Genomic DNA, 12,593 nt, shown 5'->3' with positions numbered 1-12,593 from the left:
ACGAGAGCATGAGTAGCAGAGCGAGAGCAGCACTAGTGTGTTGTTATTGACTAGAAACCTGAATTTAGGTATGTGGAGCCTGGCTTAAGTTAAAAGCCATAAAAGGGAATTTTTTGGAACTTTTTCGTTCTGATTTTTCTGTTTTTTTATTATTCTATAATATTGAACCTAGAAACATGAAATTAAGTATGTAAAGTCGGATTTAGGTAAGAACTCAAAAAAGTGTAATGTTTGATAGTTTTTTGTTATTCAAAAGGTGCCTTTTTAAATTTTACATAATATTGAATCTAGAAATATGAAATTTAGTATGTAGAGTCTGAATTAGAGAACTTTTTGGTACTTTTTTCGTTTTCAAAAGGTACTCTTTTTAAATATTATATAATATAAGATTCGGAATTAGGTGAGAACCCATAAAAGGAAACTTTTGGTACTTTTTTGTTTTCAAAAGGTACTTTTTGAATTTTCTTTAATATTGAATCTACGAACATGAAATTAAGTATGTAGATTCGAAATTAGTTAAGAACCCAAAAAGGTAACTTTTGGATATTTTTTCGTTTTTCATAAGGTATTTTTTTGAATTTTTTATAATATTGAATCTAGAACCATGAAATTAAGCATGTTGAACCCAAAGTGTAAGTAAAAAAGGACTTTTTGTTACCGACTGTTTTTTTTAATTATTAAGGATATATAAGATTCGGTACAGTCGAATTAGAACTCTTTATTTTTTTTTATTAATTTTGGAAAATTCTTTTCAAAAATTTTGTATATTTATTAAGAAAAAATAATTTTGTTTTCAAAACTTCTACAAGATTTCAAATTTCGAGCAAAACATTAAATACCGATATAAAACAAAGAAAAAACAATAATATCTGTTTGCACTTTTTAAAATTAATTAAAATTTTAACAAAATATTAAAAAAATTTAAGGAAAATCTTTACTGTGTAATCGTTTATTTTGTTGTTTTACATACAATATTTGTTTGTTTTGTTTTTTAATAACAATTATAAAAGAATATTAACATTAACTTATGAAAATGATGAACTAGTAATTTCTCATTTACATTGTTTTTTTTTTGGAATAAAAGTTTTAAACCGCTCCTATCTGTAGTATGGGTAAAAAGAGTTGAAAAGCTTTTTCGATTTGCTGGCGGGCCTGTAACATTTCAGCAAATAAAGTGTTAATATGTGACTTGGCTTCATCTTTTTCCGAGTGCTGGGACAGTTTAGAGGCAAAACGATTTGCTAGTGACTGTAAATGCATAATAAATTGTTTGCATAATTGCACAATACCATCCACCTCATTGGCGGTGCTGTGATGCTCTTTGACCAGTAAAAGTTCAGCAATTTTGTGCAATTTTAACATTTCCAAAGCACAAGTTTCAGCTAAAGAGATAATGCCTTTGGCAAACACGGCCTGGGAATCTAAATTTTGCGTATCATCGGCTGCTAACCAAGTACAGCAACTGGACCATAAGCTGGAATATATAAAAATTTAAAGATTTTTCTTTTTTTTCAAAGATTAAGTTATAATTACCTGGTGATTTCCTCAAATTGAATTTTTAATTCAATGTCTTCTATAGCTTGTTTAAGATTGTTATTTAACTCTTCTTCGTCATAGTCTTCATTCTCAGGCTCTCCTTCTAAATCCTCTAATTCCATAAGTTCCTTAACCTCGTTAATAGTTTCTAGTAACTCTTCCAAGGCTTTGCCTGATACTGATTCTTTGAGTGCCTGTATTTTGAGTTGGGATTCTTTGGATAAGATTTCCAAAGCTTCTAGATGCACTAGACCACAGTTATTTTCAAATAATATTTCAAATCTTAATAAAGCTTTCGATTTTTCCAAACTCAATTCCTTTAAAGACTGTTCCAACTGTTCGTTTTCTTTTTTGGCTTCTTTGAGTACCTTTAAATGAAAATTATTAAAAAAAATATTAAACATGTAATTGTTATTAAATCATACCTCACTTAGATTGGGTTTATCTTGCTCTAAACCCAATTTTTTTATTTTATTCTTTAGCAAAGGATCATTTTCTTGCAAAATATTCATAGTTTTCTTGCCTATACCCTCTAAAGTATCAAGACCGGTGTTTAGAACCTTGCTGCCCAATGAGGTGACATTATTAACGAGACCTAAACCAAAAACTGGAGCTGGAGCATTTGTAGGGGTTAAAGATCTTTCCTCTTCTGGTAGTTGTTGCTGCAATTGTTCCTGTGTTTTGGCCTTGGCTTCTTCTATAGCATTAATGCGCGCCAATTCGGCGGGATCAGGCACTCCTATTACTTTGTCCAAACCATGGGATACTGTAGAAGTCAATTCGTTAGCTGTACTAAGAACCGTAGATACTACTCCACCAAATAAACTGCCCCAACCAGAAGACTGTTGCGGTCTACTTTGTTGCACTTGTTGCTGGGGAGCTGCCTCTGCTGTTACTCTTGTGGAGTTGTTATTTTCAGAGCTGACTTTCGTTTCTGTCTTGTTTTTTAATATGGAATTATTATTTTCTGCTTTTGTTGTATTATTCACTGGCGCTGCTGTTACTGCTGCCTTAGTTTGTGTCTCTTCTTCAGCTACAGTATCTTCGGCATCACCCCAATCATCCCAGTCATTGTCATCATCTAAATCCCAACCATTTTGATTATTATCTTCCAATTTAGAAGACATTTTTTTTTAATTTTAATTAGTTCAAAGTGTTTTTTCTAATTACAGGACGAAAAAAAATTGATTTCTTTTATTTACGTGTCGTTTTCTTTTTCACTTCTTTTTACGTTTTTGTTTTTTGCACATAAAAACAGCTGTCATTGTGAAACTGTTATTTAGCAGTTTTTTGTTATTATTAACAGAGCTGTGTTTAGTAATGTTAAATGCTAGAATTCGACTCGCCGCTTTTACTTCAAACAAAAAGTGTTTGTAGCAAACACGATATACGAAAAATACATTGCTGTTTGACAAACCAGAATTTCCTAGGTCGTCAAACAAATGTATTTTAAATGAGACATCAAACGAAATCTGTTTGAAGGAAAAATTTTGAATTTTTTTCGCGCAGTTGCATGTTTTTGCGCCAATTTTTGTAAATTCTTTATTTGATCTTCTGTCATAAACATAAACGCACATAAATGGCTTTCAAATGTCGATGTAATAATGGAATTCGACGAAAAAAAAAAACTTTTTTAGGAAACCAAAACTATAAAAATCTATTTAAACTTAATAAATTATCCCAAAAGTTATCATTATGAGAGAATTCCCTTAGGAAAAGTTCGTTAGTTCTTTTCTTCTCCCCTATTCATCGTTTCATTTCGATTACGTTTCCGTATTCAGTCAAGCAATTTTATTTTATTGCTTTACGATTGTGTGTATTCTGCATTACGATCATAATTACGTTTTTGTAAGTTATTTTAGTGACTGAGCTTCGAATCGAAATGAAGAATATCAAAGTTGTTAAACGGAGAAAATTTTGATTCGAATTGAAATGCAGAATAGGAATTGGCGCGCATTAAGTAATCACAAAATAAGCATTTTATAAGCGTTTCAACGAAGTTTGAAGCGTTTGAAGTTTTCGAATAGAAAGATCAACATTAGATTATAACAAGTAAAAGTTCTATATTCGTCTGTGCCGAAGTATTTTACATAACATACTTCGGGCTAAACATGCTTAATTTCATGTTTCTAGATTCAATATTATGAAAATTGAAAAAGAGTACCTTTTGAAAAACGAAAAAGTACAAAAAAGTTCCCTTTTATGGGTTCTCACCTAATTTAGACTCTACATACTTAATTTCATATTTCTAGGTTCCATATTATAAAAAATTTAAAAGTACCTTTTGTAAAACGAAAAAGTACCAAAAAGTTCCCTTTTATGGCTTCTAACTAGGGTTCTATAAATAGACTTTTGAATAATCGAACAATCGACTTTTTGTCGAAAAAAGTCGAAGTCGACTATTTTGTTCCAAAAAAAATCGATAACTCGACTATCGTCTATGAAAAAAGTCAAAAAGTCGAAAAAACTCGAAAAAAGTCGAAAAAAATTGGAAAAAGTCGAAAATAGTCGGAAAAAGTCGAATATAGTCGAAAGTCGGAAAAAGTCGAATATAGTCGAAAGCCGGAAATAGTCGAAAAGTCAAAAAATGTCGAAGTCGAAAAACGACGAAAGAAGTCGAAAAAATCGGAAAAAGTAGAATATAGTCGAAGGTCGGAAAAAGTCGAATATAGTCGAAAGTCGGAAATAGTCGAAAAATGTCGAAGTCGAAAATTCGAAAAACGTCGAAAGAAGTCGAAAAAAGTCGAAAGAAGTCGAAAAAAATCGGAAAAAGTCGAAAATAGTCGGAAAAAGTCGAATATAGTCGAAAGTCGAAAATAGTCGAAAAGTCAAAAAAGGTCGAAGTCGAAAAACGCCGAAAGAAGTCGAAAAAAATCGGAAAAAGTCGAAAATAGTCGGAAAAAGTCGAAAATAGTCGAAAAAATCGGAAAAAGTCGAAAGTTGGAAATACAGTCGAAAAATGTCGAAAGAAGTCAAAAAGTCGAAAATAGCCCAAAAGTCGAAAAATCGACTTTTAACTACTTCTAACTTAAGCCAGGCCAGGCTAGTGCTTCTCTCGTTCTGCTACTCTTGCTCTGCAAATTCTCCGTTATTTATGGACCGATTTTGTGGATTTTAAATAACAATCTTCCCGAAAGCATGTCTAACTGAATTATTGAATCATTGAAGAATTCAGGTGCGATGGTAGACCGTTGTCAAGCCTACCCAGCGGGTGACAAAAGACTACCGTGAAATAAGGCCGTCAAGGCAGGTGTTTAGGTTAAGCACTCCGACATTCATACTCCTCTCACGAAGGTGAAGGGTATAAAAATATGAGTGAAATAAAAGTTAAATTATCATAATAAAACTGGAGGAAATATTTGTTCTAGGACAACTTCATAAATTTCGTTGTCCTATCAACGTTTGTAATCTACTTGTTTCTATTAACTCTACTTGATCTTATTTGGAAAATTCTATTCTATTCTATTCTATAGTGTGAGTTTAACACTTTAATTCCTTTAAATAAAAAAAAACTCACATAATTTGTAGTTTTTTGGGGTTTTTTACGTTTTTTTTTCTAGTTTTTATTGATTTTTTTAATAGTTAGCAATTTTTATGTTTTTCTTTCTGTTGTAATATTTCAATTTTAAAACATTTATAATTTTTTTGTTGTTGTATTTTAAGATTACATTGTTATATTTAATTAATGTTTTTTCGTTTTTCATTTAATTTAAAGTTTGTCTTGTGTTCAAAAAAAGGGGGAAATAATAAAGTAACTTAATTATTTTAATAAAACAAAGGTTTATTAAATGTGTTGACGAATTCTTCAGCTAATTTCTGTTATTTCTATGTGTGAAATTTATAATTGTATTACTTCTTCAAAGACAATTATTGGTGTGTGTTGTAATTATTTATAATTATATAAAAAAATAGAAATGAAAAAATATTAAGTTTTTTTGTTTTGTTTTTAAATAAAATATGTTTTTTTTTCTTTAATATTTTAATATATATTTTTTGTAATATATTTCAAAAGATTTTTGCTTATATTTTGTATTATGTTGCAATTAATTTAATTTACTGTGATATTTTGTTTATGGTTTTTGATCAACTATTATTTTTGTATTTTTATAACTCTTGGGGGGAGCTTTTTCTTCTAAGCTTTTAAAATTTCAATCATTTTATATCTTTAACTCTCTCTCACGCTCGTACGCTCTCTTAACTCTTAGATAATATGTGTTTGTGTGTGTGTGCTTAATTACCCCACCAGTCGGGACCAGAAGAAGAGTTACCACCATAATTACCGCCATCATTGCCGTAATTACTGCTGTAGTAGTTGTTGCCACTACCACCGCCACCACCACTGCCATAAGAAGAAGTGCCATTGCTGCGGTAGGAACCACCGCCGCCACCACCTCCTGAATTACTGCCACGATTACTGTTGCGGTTGCCACCACCACCACCGCCAGACGACTGACGATAATCGCGGGAGCCAAAGCCACTACCACCACCGCCATAACGGCCACCGCCTCCATTGCCACGACGCTTGTTGCCGCCATGAGAACGTTCCGAGGCCATCATGTCTTCCAAGAAACTGGGCACTTCCTGTTTCGTTTCGATCAACAACTCCACGAGATCAGCGCATATATTACGATTCTTCTCGTTAAAGAATGAGGTGGCCACACCCAAGTTACCCATACGTCCGGTACGACCAATACGATGTACATACTCCTCTACATCGGAGGGCAAGTCAAAGTTGATGACGTGCTTAACATGCGGAATGTCTAAGCCACGAGCAGCCACGGCAGTGGCAACCAAAACTGGACATTCTCCCGAACGGAAACAACGCAAGGCTTCCTCGCGTTCTTTCTGTGTGCGATCACCGTGAATACTGGTGACCGGATGATTGCACTGGTATAGGAATTCCTCCAGTGCATCGGCTCCCTTTTTGGTTTCGACGAAAATCAAACATAAATTGTCCTTGGAATATTCCAAACCATCGCGTATGTTTTGCAACAGATCCAACAGGTATGAACGTTTATCCTGTTCATACACCCACAACAGGGTCTGTGTAATATTCTCCGAAGTCGAACCCACACGTCCGACAGCCAAGAAAATGTAGTTGCTCAAGAAATCTGAAGCCAGCTCCTGTATCTGTTTGGGGAATGTGGCAGAGAACATAAGAGTTTGGCGTTGTCCGGTCACGGGCATATTTGATTGTTCCACAATACGTCTGATCTGAGGCTCGAAACCCATGTCCAACATACGATCAGCTTCATCCAAGACCAAGAAACGAATGTTGTCCAAACACACCTTGCCACGTGTAATCATATCTTCTAAGCGACCGGGTGTGGCCACAATCAAGTGACAGCCGCGATCCAATTCACGCATCTGTTCGGATGTATTGTTGCCACCGTACAAAACGGCGGGACGCATACGAGAGCGATAGGCGAATTTCTTAGCTTCCTCGAAGATTTGTGTAGCCAATTCACGAGTTGGTGCCAGCACCAAACCCAATGGATATTGCTTACGACGATTGTAGCCACGTGTGCTTTGGGGTGGTGGTGGTATACCAAGCTCATACATTTGATTCAAGATCGGCAATAAGAAGGCAGCCGTTTTGCCTGAACCGGTCTGGGCACAGGCCATCAAGTCGCGTCCATTTATAATGATTGGAATCGCGTACTTTTGTACCGGTGTCGGTTTGTCATATCTAGCCATTTGTACATTATGGCGTATAATTTCGGTCAACTGCACATCATCGAAGGATGTGATATTGGGCGGGACATTTTGACCCGTCGCTTCCACGGGTATATCCTCGTATTTGTCAAAATTGATGCCGGTATTACCGGTGCCGAATAGCTCTTGTTCAAGTCTTTCGTCACGCGGTCCCAGCTTAGTATAATCGATGTCACCACGACGTTCATCATTCCAGCGACCACCGTATTTGCGTTCGCCACCGCTACCGCTACCGCTGCCGCCGCCATTGCGTTGCTCATCAGGACGGCGTTCGGGTTCTTGCCAACGATTATTGCGAGGCTGTTGAGGCTGCTGATCATCATTTGTTGTTTCGTTGCGACTATTTGAACGATCACCACCACGATAGTTATTACGATCGTCGTCGCGACGTTCGTAATTGCGATTGTTTTGAGAACGTCCTCCGCCGCCGCGATTCCAATTATCACCGCCGCGTCTTGATTCGTTATCACCACCTGTGTGTGAAAAAAAAGAGATTTATTTTTAATTTTAGATATTTAGATTTAGTGATTGGAAATTATATTTTTTTTAAATTTTTTACCAACGTCGTAATTTTGACTATTTTTTAACAGAACTAAAGTTTGTTTTATAACTTTATGTATTAATCATATGATTAAACATGTGCTCTTAAGTAATTAACACAATAATTTTTTTAAAAATAACTTTTTATATTAAATATTGGTTAATAGTTTTTGTTAATTTTTAACATGATAAAATCTTTCAAATTTTAAATTTCAAATAATTTTTAAAAAATTTTACATTTTCAAGTCTGTTTAAAGTGATTTTAACTTTTATTTATTTTGTCCAACTTACCGTTATAATTATCTTCGTAACGGCCACCACCACGACGATTTCCACCACTACCGAAATTACTAAAATCACCACTTTGACGATCACCACCACGTGAATTGAAATTACGACCACCGCCTCCTTTGCGATAATCACCACCACGTTGTTGATCACCTCTATTATCGTATTTACTACTATTACCGCTGTTATTGCCACCGCCTCTTGTATCGTCACGAGGTTGTGAAACGTCCGTTGATGAAGATGAAGCTTTTAATGAGCTACTACTACTGGCACCTCTTAAATGTGGAGGCACATAAACGCCACCAGAGCTAGAAGTTGTAGAATTTTTAGTTGTTATGGGGCTGCTATTATTAGCTTTGCCGCCATTCAAGTCCAGACCAGCAACCTGTAAAAATGAAAAGAAAAAAAATAAAAACAAATAAGAGCAAATCAATTTAATGATAACGAGAATAAAGAAACATTTTATAAACAAAGAAGAAATTTAAAACACATCGTCATAACCTTAAATAAATAAAATACATAATTTGTTGTAGTCAAGGGCAAAATTGCAAATAGAAAGTTAGACTATAGAATGAGAAATAAAATAAACCGGAAAAACAACAAAAGTTTGTAAAATGTCTATATTACAAACAAATTTATATACTTAATAGCAAATTTGTTTAAAACAACAACAAACAAAGAATAATGACTCAAGCGGTTGTTTTTGTTTAACATTTTTAATGATAAAAAAAAACAACAACAACACAGAATAGAAAATAAGACGTGGAATAATTATAAATTTAGAAAAATATCAAAATTAAAATTGTAAATTAAAAAAATTTTGCATACCTATCTGAAAAAGAATTCTATACCTTCCGACCTCTCCTCACTTATTATAAATTAAAAATATATGTATAAATATTTTTATTAATATACATCTCAAAGATCATTTTTCAAATTATTACACTTTAGCATTAGAATACTTATTTCGGTTTTGGGGTATATTTCCACTAGAATTTTTATAATTGTATATGTATAGAAATTGTATATAAAATGCAATGAATGTGTTTACAATTGCGTGACAATAAGAGAAGAAAAAATAAAACGAAAACAAAATTGTTTTAGTGAGAAACCTCATTATTACAAGGTTAATTTTATACTCGGCTAGATTAAAATGTAATGGTTGCATCAAACAAACTAACGGTATTATTAAAAAACGAGGTTAATCTGAAAAGTTTTTTTTTTTAAATAAGGTTATAATAAAAGCACTACAGACTAGACTTCACCAAAGACGTGAATACACTACACGAATCCGAAAAAGAGTACATATGTTAATATATCTGTAGACCAAATGTATGTGCTAAAGGACGCAGACGTGAAGACGTGGTGTCTGCTAGGCACCATTTTTCGAAAGCTTATATTTATTAAGATCTGTTTTTTAAACCTAATTTTTCAGATTTTTTGGTGTCTGACAGACTACCACATCATTCCCAGAGTGTTAAATAACAATTTTTGTTATCAATTTACAGAGCATACTTATGATATGTATACACGGTTGTAAGATCATACAACGTGTGCAGAAAATGTCTAATAATACAGTCAACTTACAAATTTTGCCTTGCAATATGATGTTTTTGAAAAGGTTGCAAAAAAAAAAAAAAAATTGTAAGTTCACGTGATTATTAAACATTTTCTGGGCATTTTACTGGCAACGTTGTAAGATCTGACAACCGTGTATCAAGGATTTTAGTTTCAAATTTATGTAACAAAGAAGTTTGGATAGAATATATAAACATAATTTGAAAAATTAAGAAAACAATTTATATTTAATAAAAAAATTTAAGTATAGCCTCGTATTAACATACTTTAAATTGTTAATTAAAAAACATGTCATCTGATACGCACATACAATAAATTATAGTTTTTTTAATTAAAATATATAAACTATTACTGTGTACATGTGTATACATTTTAAATAACACAAAGAAACGCAAAATATTTAAAATACGGTGAATACCCTATTTATATTTACAAAAAAAAAAACTATAAGGCAATCTGTCATCCGATACACACACATAACGAATTATAGATTTGTTAATATATAAATTATTACAGTGAACATGTGTACATTTTAAATAACACAAAGAAAATATTTAAAATACGGTGTATCCCCTATTTATATATACAAAAACTATATGGCAACCTTTTTGTAAGACATCATATTTACACGTAACAATTTGATTACAATAATAAAAACCACAACCTCATGCATAGAGAAAGTAAAAAAGAAAATGCGTAAACATAACCGGCAAAAGAGTTTTCTATTTTTAAACATTCTCATCTTGTTAATTCATTCATCATTCACCTGATTTTATTTCTAATTTTTAATATACATATATTTTCGTTTTGACGTCAGCGGTGGCAATTGTAATCACACACAGCAAATTTTTACTATGTTCAATAAGCATAACCTTTAAAAAATGAAGGATCTCTCTCTCTCTGAGAAAAAGCTGCATTTAATTACAATTAGCAGCGAAAGAGCGTGTAAATAGAAGGAAACGTAAAAAAAATTGTAAATTACAACAAAAACGTGGTTGGCAATAATTTTTTTGATAATCATAACCTAAAGAAAAAACATGCAAAAAGCACAAGAATCAGCAACGAACAACCAATGAGCGAGAGGGACAAAGAGAGAGAAAGAAGGGGAGACAAGCTATACTTTTTTTCTACTTTTTGTTTGAATGTTGTGTTGTTGCTGTGGATGTGATGATAGTGCCGCCACCGCGTTTGGCTACCAGCAACAAAAAAATGTTATGAAATCAATAGTTTTCTTTTTTTCTACACACATTGTATAAAAATTAAGAATTTTATTTAGGTATATTCTTTATATATTTTTATTACTTACTTGCTGCTCTAGACCTGTGCCATTTTGGTTAATAGCATTACTCATATTACTTTCCAATCAGTTGCTAGTTTTTTTGGTGCTTTCCCTTTAGGAAATTTTCAATATTCAAACAATTTTATGGTACAAGTCTTTTTTTTTATTATTTCAAATACAAAAAATTGTTCAAGAAAATTTAAAAAAAGATATAATTGTTTTATAAGAAAAAAGTTATGTATATCTAGCAATTCAGCAGCACGAACGAATTGAAAAAATTTTCCGTATATTCACTCACACATAGACAAATTGAAGAAAAAAACTTTTTTCGATTTTATTTCAATGATTTTTTCGTTTGCAAATAAAATGTATATTTGATATATTTTTTAATGTTATTTAATTGTCAATTGTTTTTTTATTTATGAGAAATATTAATTTCTTCTTTTTTATTAAATTTAACACACTAAAAATGTGTAAAAATCCTACTCATTTATGAGATAAATAATTTCTTCACTACACACAACGCGTGAAAAAAATGGTCGACAAATTTGATTTGACGAAGACAAAAAAGAGTGCTGCTCGTTTTTAGTGCGGTTAAGTAGGCTTGAACAAGAAAAACGCTTAAAATTAAGGAAAAACGCTACAAAGAAAATATTAAATTTAAAAGATTTTTATATTAATATTATTAAAATTGTTATAAATTAAAAAGTTTATTTAATTTTTAAGTTCATAAAACTTTTAAAACTTGAATTTGTTTTCTTAAACACTTTTTTTGCGAATTTTTTGTTGACATTTTTTTATTTATTTAAAAATCGCTAGTTTATTTACACTGTTGCCTTCGCTCTATTTTTATTATTAGTGTTGCCAAAATATTTGACATATATAACTATCAATTTAAGCGTAAAAATCGCTAGAAATTGGTATTAGCACTAAAACATGACCATATCTAGCGTTAAAACCATAATTATCATTAATTAAAAAAAAAACAATTTTCTTATTATTACAATTTTTTTTTATTTTTTTCGGATATTTTTGTAATATGTTAAGCCAAAAAGTTGTGTATTAAAATAAAACAAATTAATATAACTAAATTGACAATTAAATGCTCGAAAACATGATGGAGGACAAAAACAAAAAACTAAGTATTTCTGATAATGATACAAAATAACGGTAAGCAATTAATCACTGAGAATTGGTAGCATATTTCGAAAAGCAACAATTTTAAAGAAGGCAAAAAGGAACTTGATGTAAATTGTTAAATAATGAACCAATTGAGAATATTTATAAAGCAATTAAAAAAGCGTTGATTGGAGGGTATACCAAACATTTCTATTGATGATACTAAATAACGGTAAACAATTAATCACTGAGAATTGGTAGCATATTTCGAAAAGCAACAATTTTAAAGAAGGCTAAATTAATAGAAATAGAATATTTCTAAAGCAATTTAAAAGGCTTGAATTGGAGGGTACTCCTAATACAATTGAATCTTAAATTACCATTTTCAAAGCGATTTATTGAAAATAAGAGTTATTTTATGACGTGGTTCCTAAGACAGCTGCGGCTGACGATCACTTTCACAATGTCTGAAATATGGTGTCTTTATATACACATATAGTTTTATTATAACTTAAATTGTTAATTTAAACTTTAATGA

General features: G+C 31.8%; 2 protein-coding genes across 2 annotated transcripts; both read right to left on the bottom strand.

The window, feature by feature from the left end:
* Positions 1-933: 933 nt before the first annotated feature.
* Positions 934-2,793, bottom strand: LOC111683099 (protein FAM114A2). Its single transcript, XM_023445133.2, has 3 exons — positions 1,962-2,793; positions 1,534-1,904; positions 934-1,474 (listed from the first exon to the last, which is right to left on the bottom strand). Exons 1-3 carry the CDS (start codon positions 2,661-2,663, stop codon positions 1,087-1,089), a joined length of 1,461 nt encoding a protein of 486 aa, XP_023300901.2. The 5' UTR covers positions 2,664-2,793; the 3' UTR covers positions 934-1,086.
* A 2,503-nt stretch (positions 2,794-5,296) lies between these two features.
* On the bottom strand, positions 5,297-11,480 carry LOC111683090 (ATP-dependent RNA helicase bel). The gene is made up of 3 exons (XM_023445125.2): positions 10,964-11,480; positions 8,083-8,464; positions 5,297-7,724 (listed from the first exon to the last, which is right to left on the bottom strand). The coding sequence occupies exons 1-3, from the start codon at positions 11,006-11,008 to the stop codon at positions 5,767-5,769; spliced, it is 2,385 nt and encodes a 794-aa protein (XP_023300893.2). The 5' UTR covers positions 11,009-11,480; the 3' UTR covers positions 5,297-5,766.
* Between the last annotated feature and the right edge of the window lie 1,113 nt (positions 11,481-12,593).

The sequence above is a fragment of the Lucilia cuprina genome, chromosome 4, assembly GCF_022045245.1.
Source record: "Lucilia cuprina isolate Lc7/37 chromosome 4, ASM2204524v1, whole genome shotgun sequence".
Classification (NCBI taxonomy): domain Eukaryota; kingdom Metazoa; phylum Arthropoda; class Insecta; order Diptera; family Calliphoridae; genus Lucilia; species Lucilia cuprina.
Note: the sequence above shows the minus strand (reverse complement) of the source record. Positions and strands in the feature narration are given on the sequence as shown.

Bases quoted from the DNA above. Each gene is read 5' to 3' on its own strand.
- LOC111683099 (XM_023445133.2), bottom strand. From the start codon at position 2,663: ATGTCTTCTAAATTGGAAGATAATAATCAAAATGGTTGGGATTTAGAT. The intron at 1,905-1,961 runs GTATGATTTAAT...TTTCATTTAAAG, and splicing joins ATAAACCCAATCTAAGTGAG to GTACTCAAAGAAGCCAAAAA. The intron at 1,475-1,533 runs GTAATTATAACT...TATATATTCCAG, and splicing joins CAATTTGAGGAAATCACCAG to CTTATGGTCCAGTTGCTGTA.
- LOC111683090 (XM_023445125.2), bottom strand. From the start codon at position 11,008: ATGAGTAATGCTATTAACCAAAATGGCACAGGTCTAGAGCAGCAA. The intron at 8,465-10,963 runs GTAAGTAATAAA...TCATTTTTACAG, and splicing joins GCACAGGTCTAGAGCAGCAA to GTTGCTGGTCTGGACTTGAA. The intron at 7,725-8,082 runs GTAAGTTGGACA...TTTCACACACAG, and splicing joins TTACGAAGATAATTATAACG to GTGGTGATAACGAATCAAGA.